The sequence below is a fragment of the Lacerta agilis genome, chromosome 8 (genome assembly GCF_009819535.1).
Source record: "Lacerta agilis isolate rLacAgi1 chromosome 8, rLacAgi1.pri, whole genome shotgun sequence".
NCBI classification, from domain to species: Eukaryota; Metazoa; Chordata; class Lepidosauria; order Squamata; family Lacertidae; genus Lacerta; species Lacerta agilis.
The window spans coordinates 64,599,293-64,612,360 of NC_046319.1; the positions used below are offsets into that span (position 1 = coordinate 64,599,293).

General features: G+C 43.4%; 1 protein-coding gene across 4 annotated transcripts in view; it reads left to right on the top strand.

Moving 5' to 3' along the window:
- Positions 1-13,068, top strand: part of PTPRU (protein tyrosine phosphatase receptor type U) — a 340,521-nt gene that overhangs the window by 310,883 nt on the left and 16,570 nt on the right. For all 4 annotated transcript variants that reach the window (XM_033157989.1, XM_033157990.1, XM_033157991.1 and 1 more), the window contains 2 exons: positions 4,851-4,991; positions 11,550-11,675. In XM_033157989.1, coding sequence (XP_033013880.1) covers positions 4,851-4,991; positions 11,550-11,675 — 267 coding nt within the window. The remainder of the gene's footprint in view (positions 1-4,850; positions 4,992-11,549; positions 11,676-13,068) is intronic.

Consider the following 13,068-nt stretch of genomic DNA (forward strand, 5'->3'; position numbering starts at 1 on the left):
AGATAGTAAGTTTATTGGAAGATGGAGTCTGCTGTCTTGTAGGACTCCGTAGATTCATATTCTTTACCTGGGGGTACTATAGAAATGTACATGTGTGTGATTGGATTGGATTGGATTATTTGAGTATTTGACAAAAGGTTTTTAGGGACTCAGCTATAGAGCTGCAAATAAAAAGTTTAAGTGTGTTGTAAAGTGCAATATACAAATGTGACACTAGATGGCGACAGTGAGCTATGGAAAATTCAATATATTTTTCAAAACTTTTTTTTTAAAAGCATTTTCACAGCATTTTTTTATGTGTGTGTAGATTCCACCTAGATGCACATAGGTAGATAGATATGAAATTTTTAATTAGATACCAGTATCTGTATCTTAATATTTCAATTCCTCGAACTATCTTTATATTCACTATACAGAATTTTGAAAATAATAAAAAGTGTTTAAACTAGCCACTTTTGTTTTGAAGAAAGAGCCACAGATTGAGGGCCCTGATCTGAAACATACCTGCAATATGGATTGAAGCCTTTCCACAGTTTTCTGCTGTCAATCACCTCCCTGCCATTTCCCCAGCTCCTATTTCCCCTCTAAGCTGCTGGGTTCTGCCAAATTTCCTTCAGGCTTATAATAGCATAGCTAAGCCAAGACTCCAAAACACTAAAAGCCAATTGTGGACTCAGGGCTGGCCCAAGACATCTTGCTGTCTGAGACAATAGTGACCCACCCCATTCCAGACATTAAGTAGAATACTGTAATGATTCTTTCTTTGACATTAGTGATGGGATATTGTCTTCCACCATGACTCAAGGAAGCAGGGTGTGGAGTGCTAGACAGACTGCATGGCACCCACAGCTCTGTCCTTGGAATGTCTCATCACCATATCCATCCCATCAGTATCTATCGCCTGAGGCGGCTGCCTCACTCTGCCTAATGGTAGGGCCGGCTTTGTCTGAACCTGTGCTCTTGGCAGGCCTGCTCATGAGATAAAAATGTGCCTGTTCAGGCTTTCAGATCACATCTTCCCATACAATGGAGCCCATCTAGAATGAGCACATTTATTCACAATCCTTTTATCCATATGATATGACCAGCTGCAGCACTTTATGCAAACGAGTAAAATTCACAAGGCCGGTTTTCAGGTAAAAGGGAAAATAAAAGTAGATGGGCTAAATTAATCAGTGACCTGCTTCAATTAGCCAGAGAGGTCAGTTTGGTTGGGGGGAGGGAGAGCCTTCTGAAAGCCAACATTGACGTAAAGCTTCCTAGGAAATGGAATAATCAAGGGTAAAGGGCTTCCTCTGTAGGTTTGTCTCTTGCCATCAAAGCATGAAAGGATTTGATTAGATCATGATGTGCTGTATGCTTATTCACTTTCCAAAATCATCAGGGGCCACCTTTCAAATCAACCCTTTCTTTTACTTGTGTGCCCTATGGCGTTTTTGTAAATAACTTGGGTGCAACAGGTAGTTGACCATTTGATTCATGGCCACTTTTAACTGGGCACTATTGTAAATCTTGGCCTAGGCCTGGAACAAAAGTTCCAGTCAAACTGTGGCTTCAGAGTTCTTAGATCCTTGCCTCAGGCTCATTTGCTCCATCCTTTCTTGCATTTCCTTTTCATTGGGATGGTTTTCGTTGCTGCCTCTTATATAATGTTACAAACCTCCATCCGTAGGTCTTCAGGCACTCTGTCCACCAAATCTAAACCCTTAAACCTGTTCCTCACTTCCATTGATTATCGCAAACCAATAAGTGATGGTGGGACATGGGGTACATTGGAGGAGGAGGGAGGACATTGGCCCAAGACAAAATGGACCAAATTTGATTTTGCTGTGAAATTTGAACCGTGCCCAAAGGAAGAAACCAGAACATCACTTAAAATTCAGGTGTGACAGCAAATGCAGGGAAGATAAGATGGGCTAATTCGATCCTGGGTCTTGTGCTGAGTCTGGCCATTGGTCCATCTAGCTTAGTATTGCCTACACTGCTTGGCAGTGGTTCACCAGCATTCCAGATAGAGTTCTCTCGCAGCCCTACAAGGAGATTCCAGGGACTGAACTTAGTACTTTGTGCATGCAAAGCAGATGCTCTATCTTTGAGCTGTGGCCCTTTTCCTGGGGTTGCCTGTTGAAGGAGAGAGCCCTAATAGCTGACTTGCACCAATTAATCACTTAACACCATCAGCTTTCCTGAACAGATCCCACCTCTCTTGGTTTCCTGCATTCCCAGTTCTCCTTTCTGTTCTGATCAGGTAGCAAATTGCTGTAATTATTTTTATGAAAGCACCAGAGCTGAAGCATGAAAAAAAAACCTGATGCTTCTCTCTCCATTAAGCAGCAGCCTGTGGAACTCAACAATACTCTTTCATCATTTGTATCCCACTTTGCTGCCTATTTTCTTTAAGCAATAGGGGTTGGGTTTTTTTTGGGGGGGGGGAGGCTCTGTAAAATAACAAATTCATCCTGAGATCCCCTTTGTCCAACTTCACCCCTTTGGAGAGAAGCTGATCCAAATCACCCGGCTGATGGGAGAAAAGAACTCAAGATTGAGATTATGCACTCTGTAACAGAGTTTGAAAGAAACTGAGAAAGCTGGGAGATGTTTTCTAAGTGCAGGGAACTTGTCACTTGAGCTCATAAGTGTTGTTTCAAGGGCTCTTTAGGAAGGCAAAGAGCTGAAGAAGAAAAGCTCTGCAACCCTGGATTGTCTGCTCCATCTCTGCAGGTGCCCCTAAAAGCCCTTGCTTCTTTTGAAGTGCTAACAAGCCTTGCAAAGTCATTACCTTGAGGTTAAGGGTCTTTTCTTTCCTTCCCCTCCTTCCCTCCTCCCAAGAAAATGTTTGTTAGAAGTCAGGCTTAGAGGAGCCTTCCTGGCTTTTCTGTGTCTTACCATTTCCCTCCCTCCGCCCATTTCGAAACCCCAATAAATATTACCAGGCATTGTTGGCTGTGTGATAGTTTAGATCCGAGAGCTGCTTTCTTTGCTCTTATTATCCAGAAGGTATAACTTCCGGGGGGGGGGGGCACGGACAAGGGGATGATCCACTGGGTAGACATTTTTCACACTGGTTCTTAGATCAAAGGAGACGGAATTCTGTTGTTGATGTTTTTTTAAAAAGAGATCTGGGTGCTTTTTTCCCATCGAGCAATATCAATGGGCTCATTCTTTTTAAAACATTGTGTTTGCTGGGAATGAGGTCCTAAGCGGGAATGAGGCTTCATCATATCTCTGTCCTTCAGCCTTCAATTTAGTCTGATCCAAAATGGGCCTCTGCCCTGACTCCCAGTGATATGTATATGTGTGATTTTTCCTCACCAGATGGTTATTTGTTACAGGCCTCAAATTATAAGGCAGACAAATGGTATCAGATTAGAGTTTCTGCCTCCTGAGATTGAAAGAGGATCCAGCATGTTCCAAGATCCCCAGTAGAATTACTTATATATATGGCACAGAGTGTGTGTGAGAAAAGTATGCTCATAAATTTCCAGGCTTGATTTAACGTGAGGGCATTGACTTCTGAAGTCCTGTATGGCTTGGAACCAAAGTCTCTCTAGAGCTACCTGCTCCTTTATGAGTCTCTTCGAGGCCTTTCTTCAGGGATTCCTCGCCCCCTAAGATCAAGAGGGTGGGGGCTGAGGATCAGACCTTGTGAGAAACAGTTGAGGGAGTTGGGTGTGTTTATTTGAAGGGCCATCACATGGAAGATGGAGCAATCTTGTTTTCTGCTGCTCCAGAGGGTAGGACCTGAACCAATGCATCCAAATTGCACAAAAGGAGATTCTGACTAAACATCAGGAAGCATTGAACTAGGACTAGGAAGGCCCAGGTTGCAATTCCACTTAGCCAAGAAATACACAGGGTGACTTTGGGTCAGTCAGTATCTCTCAGTTTAACTTAGCTCACAACAGGGATGTCATCTGGGGGTGGGCAGGGGTCAGAGCCACCCCAATATTTTCAAGAAGGGGGCAACCCCCCCACAAAAAAATCTGCAGTGATCCTCAAAAGGACGTGCCAGGATGAAGATGCTCGGTCCTTTGAGGATCGCCAGAGTGCCTTCTGACCCCCCCCTCCAAATGGGGGCACAACTCGGCACACCTGCCTCGCAAGGTTTTTATATGAATAAAAGGGGATGGAGAAGCATGCACATTGCCTTGAGCTCCTAGGAGGATAGAGAAGTTATAAATGTGATAAAATAAATGTGATAAAATAAATACAAAGATTTGTCTCACCTCTGAGCCAAACCCAGAGGATTCAAATGGCAGACTGAGGGTGCCATCGCTCAGCCAGGATTTCTCTGGGAACAGTGGGTGATACTCAGTGTAAGTCATACTCAGAGTAGACCCCTTAATTAATGGGGTCTGCTCTGGGTATGACTTACACTGGATATCACCGACTAGAAGCACATTTAGGCAGTTCAGCTTCCATCTTTTAAAAGCTCACATTTATTGTTGATCAGTGGAGTTCCTTAAATAATGCACGGGGATCTGAAAGTTGTATGGCATTTGATCAGTCAGAAATGGCTATTTTACACATGGTAACCGTCACATGAAGTTTCAAATTACTAGTGAGCAATCATATTGCCTGTTTTAATGAGATATGTGCTTTAGTAGGCAGAAGGTGGATGATGGTAAGGAAGAGACGATCCTTCTGCAACCTTTAAGTTTCCCTTGTGATAACCAGTCCAAATGGAATTGGATTAATCCTGCACACAACCCTTTGCTTTAGAATCTCAAAACCCAGATTTCCATCTTCCTCCCAGTCAACCTTGGAGATTAGGGCTGCGATTTGCTCAATCTCTTGCCTCTAATATGTTGCTCTGCTTTTATCCCGTGACTCTTTTCTCTCTCCTTTAGAGCTACACAAAGAGTGCTGCCTTCATTGTGACCTTACACCCACTACAGAACACAACCACAGACTTCTGGAGGCTGGTGTATGACTATGGCTGCACCTCCATTGTCATGCTGAACCAGCTCAATCAGTCCAACTCTGCCTGGGTGAGTAACAGAGAAACACCTGTCACTCAGTGCTGTTGCTTCTTTGAGTGTTCTGTTTGCTCCACTTTGCATTTATGTATGTTGTGGTCATCGAGAAGGGAGCCAGATCTACTTGCATTCAACTAATATCTCCAGGGTTTGTGTGTGTGTGTGTAGATCAGTGGAATTAAGAATGTAAGTACTATATGAAACTTGAACACAGTTAAATAGTCTAATGCACAGGCTGGTTCTGAAACACAAAATAGCCATGTTAAAACAATTCTGGTTAATTTAATTTCAGCAAAATAATGACATAGTCTGCAAATCTGTTGAAGGCCAAAGTGATCTGAAGCAGAGGCCAGTTTGATCTGGATTTACTAAAGGCTGGACTGATGGAATTGGCAACCAGACACTAATTCTGTTTCCACAGAATCATCACCAGAGCCACATGCATGACAAACATTTAAAGCGCTATGATACCACCTTGAACAGTCATTACTTCCCCCCAAGATTTCTGGGAACTGTTCTTTGTTAAGGGTGCTAAGAGTTGTTAAGAGACACAGAGCTATACCCCTCACAGAGCTACAATTCTTAAGAGTGGTTTAGCAATCAATATCTGTTCCCAGGGAACTCTGGAAGCTGTAGCTTTGTAAGGAGATGATGATGAAAAGAGAGCTGAGTTGAAATTCTTCCCCTGCAAAAGTCAGGGGGATTCTTCTCATTACAGAGGAGCAGGAGAAATTGTGTGTGTGTTTGGCTTCCCTTACTGTCTTAAACAGGTTTTTTGGCTGTTCTTTTAAAGTGTGAAACAACTGAGCCCATAGCTTACATTCACATTCATGGAGCTACTACTTGGGGGATTTTGACTGGAAATGATTGTGCAGCCCAGAGATGATTGCAATAGATAACAATTACTTTGGAAACACAAACAACCCTTTGCTTATTCTGGATGAATTTGGAAGAAGCAATACATGCCAATAACATCTTGCTTGCTTAAATGAAGAGAGCCACACAATTAAACTCAAAACTGCTGCCTCCCGTGTTGTTTTTGCTGCATTTGCAGAGAGACCTCTCTGGGGTGCAAGCCTGGGCAGTGTATATGGAGGTCCTGGGCTGTCCAGACAAGAAGACCCCCCTCTTGGCCTCAGTGATGTGGTCCAAGGGAAAGGAAAGCAATACATTTGGCACCAGCTTGGTTGCAGGAGCTGCCAGAAAGACACAGCCTTGACAGCACAATCCAAGGACACTCTACAGAGACTCATAAACCGTTTTGCCCAAGCATGCAGGGAGTTTGGCCTCACCACCTGACAAATATCCTGGGTTAGGATGTTGCCAGCACTCCACACATCAGCATTGGTGACCACATGCTTGAAGTGCTAGACAATTTTGTCTACCTGGGTTCCACCATACCCAGCAACCTCTCCATCGATGCCTAGCTGGACAAGTTTATAGGCAAGGCTTGCCTCTTCAAAAGGGTATGGGAGAATGTGATGCTACTGTCCAATACCAAGACGAAGGTCTACCAGGCTTGTGCTGTATGGAAGTGAGTTGTAGGCAGCTTACAACCACCAGAAGCAATGCCTCAATGCCTTCCACATCAGGAAGATTTTGGGCATCACTTGGCAGTGTCAGGAGGTCCTACACATGTGTAGAAGGCTGGCAGAGACACATGCCCGACTGGCATGTTCTCTCCCTCCTGGTCGTTCATTCAGGAGATTCAAAATCTTTCTCCAGCCTGAACATCACAGCGACTGATACCTTAGAGGCATCAGCACACTTCAGGATCAGCAGAGTATAGGCAGTCAGTGTACAGACTCAGTAGCTCAGCATTTGGCTAAACTACATTTATTTACATATACACACTCAGAGTATCATAACTCAGCTCTTTCCTCTTCAGCATCAGAGAGCAAAGACAAAGAAAAAGGACAAACATCCTACATCACAGAAACACAGTAATACAAACATCCTGTCTCTGTGACTTCCCACAATGTGGAATGAAAACAAACATACACCGTCATGTGATAAAAAACAATCCCATGACTGCAGCATGGGAAAAGAATCCTAACAGGCAGGACAGAGTCTCAAAGAAAGATGTGCTCTCCCAAGCCCACATTCCCAGCATGTTCACACTCTTGCCTCAGTGATGTCTACACTGGCTCGGTCATGTTCACAGAATGGAAGGTGGCAGGATCCCCAAGAACGTGCTCCATGGGGAGCTGGCTTCAGGAACAGGACCAACTCTGCATTACAAAGATGTCTGAAAATGTGTCATGAAGGCTGGCTACATCAACCTCACTGTGTGGTAATCCCTTGCAGACGACCACAGTGTCTGGAGACAATCAGTCAGTTGTGTATCCACAGCAGTGACCAGAAGAGGAATAACCATTGGGAGTAGTGCAGAGAAAAGAAACACCATGGTACACCTGCATGAGCAGAACCGGACACCTCCATCTACAGAATCTCTGCTGCAACAAACCATGTCTCCCCCACATCAGTCTCTACAGCCACAGCAGGCACTGTAACCTTCCAACAGTTTGACTTACCTACCAAGGTGCACTCCTCCATTGTCACCCAAGACAGCTGGATGCCAACCAACAAAGTTTAGCAACACCACACTCTGGCCATCAAAAATCCTCTGTATGGAAGGGAAGTCTATGATGGATAGTAAGGAATGGAAACCAGGAAGGGCATGGGACTTCGAGTCTCCCCTCTCTGGATTCTTAAAGCCTCCTTGTCAAGTTCATGGCAGTTTTAAGAGCCCATTACAAGTCCGTAATGCTAATTTGCCTGAAAAACGCATTGGTTTCTTCTTCTTAGCATAAAATTGGTATTACAGAGTCTTAATGGATGTCTGGAGAAGACTTCATTAACTGGATGATTTTATGAGTCAAGATCAGGCACTTTAGTGCAAATGACCCAAACCTACAGTTGCATTGCTGACAGGGAAAGTAAGCAGAGGAATGAATTAAAGGCCCACCTCGGATGAAGCAGAGCCTTCCTTCGTCAGCTGCACTTGCTGAGCCGAGGAGGACCGCTGCGTCCTTAAATAACAAAACGAGGAAATAAACATTATCCCTGGCGCTCCCGTACCTAGGAAGCCCAGCAATTCTGCAAGGCCAGAGGGAGCCTATTCAGGAGTGAAATTAACGCTGGAAGCGATTGACACAGAGGGAAATCCGAGCCGGTAACTCTGCTACACCAGGGCAGAGCTAGAGTTTGGAAAGCTTAAACATAAAAGGAGTCAGGAGCAAAAAGGCTTTTTGGTGGTGGATAAGGTGCTCTGCCTTTCCCAGCTTCTTTTCATGTCCTTAGAGCAGCATTCTGAATTCTCTTCATCCAAGGGATGGAGGCCCACTGGGACTGGTAGGACATAAAGAGGGGAGGCTAACGACAGGCAGAACCAAAGCCAATGAGAGGAAGGTCCAACTACTGTAATTCCCTCCCCCTGTCAATCATTTTCCCTTCAAGGTCAGCACTCTGAGACTGAGCACAGACCCTCTAGGTGTACCTATTTCCCAGAGACATCCCTGATTTAGAGAAGCCGTCCCGGTTTCTGATTTGATCCCAGAGGAGAAATGTTGGAGGGAATTGAGTTATCCAACCCCCGAGCTGTCTGAAGGCAATCCTGTATAAGGAAGTTGTTTTTTTTAAAATGTCTAATGTTTATTATGTTTTTATATATGTGGGAAGCTGCACAGAGTGACTGGGGCAACCCAGTAAGATGTGTGGGGTATAAATAGTAAAATTACCATTATGGAATGGGATGTCCCTATTTTCATCGGAGAATTGTTGGAGGGTATGGAAGCAGAAGGAAACTGACAACCGGTCAAAACTCCTAGACTGGTTACAGCAAAGAAGGCAGGCTGTTGAGGTCTGCCTGAAGGCTGCCTGAAGTTGTCAGGGTCGTGTCCCATTTGCTTGTAATGGACAAGCCTCCACTGGAAGAAGGAATCTGCAGATTGAGGTTTCTCTCACTTTATCATTTTTCCAGTCTTAAGTTCAGTTCACTACATTTCCACCTCACCTTTTATTTTTTAAAATCGCATGAAAATTCATCATTTTAGTGCACATTCCTAATAGGAACATTTTCAATGCGTTTTTTTAAAACAACAACAACAACAAATGTACACTTTTTTGCAAGGTGTTTACCCCTAACCCCTTGCACTCTATCAATATGCAACTCTCTTCTTACAATTTTTCCACCACTACCTTGTTCTGCCAGCCCCACTGGGCATCATATTTTTTGGGGGGATGTCTGAATAGTGCTGTTTAGCCAGGTCTTAAATGTTTACCAGCTTAACACAGCTAATAAATCAACCTTTACAGTGAAACAGCTACAAAAAAGGTGACTTAGAGGGTATATCCCTTGCTTGAACCATGCCTTGCCGGAGGAAGTTTTAATATCCAAATTATAGCTCTGAGTCTGGAAGGCATCGAGATCACAGAGATTTATAGCCCCTATTAATAACCAATTATTTCTCAAACACATTTGCCATGCGGTAAGGCCTGAGCTGCCGGATGGCCCCAAATGCTAAATGTTCTGTTAAAGTGCAATGACAAACATCATATATTTTGTATTGACGCTGCCTTCCTGGCTGTCACGCACAAAAACAATCGCATTGGTGACCCTTGAATGGAACAATACATCAGCTGTGCTGCTGGATGGGAGATAGCAAGAGCAGGATCCCTTCCTATCAGTGATCTTCCTGTGGCATGTCTAATGCTCGGGAATATTAAAGCTCTTGTTGATATAAACCTCCTGTTGATATTTCCAAGCAGGAATTGGTTCAGTCAGGTGACACCTCTGGTTGATGGGGAGTCAGATAGCTTTGAATTGCTTCCCTACTAAAGAATATGGGTCTTCTTAGTTTAGAAAAAAAATACAGTTTAAGGGGGTGGAGTGTTAGAGACCACTTGTGGGCTATCAGATGCAGATTCATCACAGGTGTAATGTTTTGTCTTTGTCTTGTGAGTAGGGGAAAGTGGGGCACGTTGAGCCATGGGGCACATTGATCCTTTCCATTTTAAAGCCGTACTTTAGCTTTTATACAAAGTTTGTGGCAACACAAAAACAACAGCAGTGATGCTACATACTGTCATTGTGTTTGGGTTTGGGTTTTCAAAGAAGTTTTTTTTAAAAAATCCAGATTTGTTAAATTAGGTAAGCTTTAGTAAAAAATTGTATATGTATTGTGAACCATGTACAGTGGTACCCCGCTAGACGAATGCTTCGCTAGACGAAAAACTCGCTAGACGAAAGCATTCGTCTAGCGGGAGGCTGCCCCGCTAGACGAAAAAGTCTATGGGGCTGCCTCGCAAGACGAAAAAATTTCGTCTTTTTTTTTTTTCGTTTTGCGGAGCGCGGCTCCCATTGCCGCTCCGCAAGACGAAAACCCCGCTAGACGAAAATTTTCGCGGGACGAATTATTTTCGTCTAGCGGGGCACCACTGTAGCTCTAAAAGTTGTAAAGGTAGCTGAAATATATTTTCATTTATGTGATCATAGTTAACATTTGTCATGGCTGCCAGCCTGTTTTGCGTAAAATAGATGTATGTCTGAAATGGTGATGTGGGGCACATTGATCCAATTGGGAATGGGGTACATTGAGCCTGGAAAAGCTGTGTCAAAAATTATGAAAGAAAAGTTGAATGCAAACCAGCTGCTTGAAAGTGACTTGTCTGATTTTGAAACCTTTTCTAAAGATGAAGTAGAGGAAAAAGAAAATATAGAATTCAACAAGACTGTTGTGAAAGAGGGAAACTTTGTTATCGTGAAGATTTTAGGAAAAACCACAATTTCCCATTATGTTGCTGAAGTTACCGGAACTGATGAATATGGGGGCTTCATAGTAAAATTTCTAAAACGTGTTCTGTCCAAAGTGAATGACCAGCCCAAGTTCACTCCCTCTTCTGAACCAGAAGCTTTGATTCCTTTTGAGGATATTGTAAAATTGTTGCCTAAACCACTCTGCTTCGGAGGAACTGCTCCTGCTTCTAAGATGGTAACATTTCCATGTTCACTTAATGAGTACAAGTTGAAGTGATGCTGACTCTTAAGAACTTTGAGATACTTTTGAAACTCTTTTGGAAGTTTATACTGTGTAGTAAAAATGCCTTCTTTGCTCTTAAATTGGAATGGCTCAATGTGCCCCAAATGAAGGATCAATGTGCCCCACTACTGGGGCACATTGATCCATTATTTTGAAAAACTTAAATGTGATTTTTTGTCATTTTATTCCATCAAATGTGAAACATTAACCCTTTGATTTTGTTTGGAATAGTACCTAATAAATATTAAATGCAAAAGTTTTCTGTTATGTGCATTATTTTGAGGTGTGTAGAGCTTAAAGTAAAAAATGGCTCAACGTGCCCCACTTTCCCCTATTTCTTAGCAATGCATTGGGGCCTGAATGGATGCAGTCCAGTACATAATTGCCTAGTATTAAGTCCATCTGAACTCAGCAGGGCTTTCTGTTGAGTAAACATGTGGGGAACTCCACGGCAAGGCCAGTAGCATCAGCAGTTGGATGTATTCCAAAGCCACACTTTCATGACTCTGTGCTCTTTATTTCTCTCTAGCCTTGTTTACAATATTGGCCTGAGCCAGGACTCCAGCAGTATGGACCAATGGAAGTGGAATATGTTTCTAGGTCAGCTGATGAGGATGTTGTCGCTCGTCTTTTCCGGGTTCAGAATGTAACACGGGTGAGAAGCTCAACAATATCATGCTGTTTTGAGATTATGTTGGTCTTGGGTGTAGAATTCTTTTTTCTTAGACTGAACATGCCTAAGTTGCCTTATATCATATCAAACCATTGGTCCATCTAATTCCGTATTATCTACACTGACTGAGAGCAGCTCTACAGGTTTCCAGCAGGAGTGTCTCCCAGTTCTGCAAGTAAACTGGCCCCAAATTCTTACAGGCTTTATATACCAATAGTAACACATTGAACTTGGCCCGGTAAGAAAAATCATCAATCTGTGCAGATATCTGTTATATTTACTGACAGGTTCTCACTCCTATTAGAAACCATGCTGCTGCATTCTCAGCTAACTGCAGCTTCTGGATCAAGCACAAATGAAGCCCCACATAGTGTGCATTGCAGTAATCCAGCCTTGAAGTCACCAGTGCCTGAACTACTGTGGTCAAGTTCTCCCATTCCAGGAATGGTCAAAGCTATGGTACAATAATAGTGGGGCATGACAGCTATGTTCTACCCCCACGATTGGAGGCAGTATGCTCCCAGTTGCTAGGACTAGCAGGTGGGGAGAATGTTCTTGCCCTCAGGTCCTGCTTGTGAACCTTTTATGAACATCCAATTGGCCATTCTGAGAATAGGATGCTGGACTAGACATGCTACTGGTCTGATCCAGCAGAGCTCTTAAAACACCTATTTTTCAGAAATCTCTAGACTTTGAGAAAACTTCATATTCAGGTTTGCAAGTGATGGAGTGCTCTCCATCCCACGTTTGGCAGAATGATACAAAATCTCCCTCCCTCTGCCTTTCCCCAAGTCTGTTCAGAGAGCCCAGTCCTTTAAAGCATTCCTCTTTTTTTTTTTTTTTTGCTTTTGATTCCTCATCTCGTCTTGCATAATTGGTTTGGCATGGAGATGACACAGGTCTTTCTTGTCTCATTCCCATGCTGAAGCTGCAGGGGCTGTTTTTAATAAGTATCAGATGCCACCACATTCTCCAGCTCCTGCCAACACTTGTCTTGCAGGTAACTTTGTGAATAATTTGCAGGCAGCCACTATGGTAATGGGAGGCTCAGGGAACTAAATGTCAACAACAGCAGATCCTCTCTCTGTCTCCCAAGAAACTCAGCAGTGAGCGGAATCATCTTGGCTTGCCAAAAGAAAGAGAAAATTAACATGGGGACAGATAATAACTCAATGGCAGGGGCACATGCTTTGCATAGGCAGTCCCAGATTCAATCCTTGCATGTCCCATTAAAAGGATATTAACCTTGCTTGTTAACAGGTGATAGGAAAGATGTATTCCTAAAATCCTGGAGAGCCCAGCCAGTCAGAGTAGATAGCAATGAGCTGGAAAGACAAATCACCTGACCCAGTGAAAGGCAGCTTCCTCTTTCCCT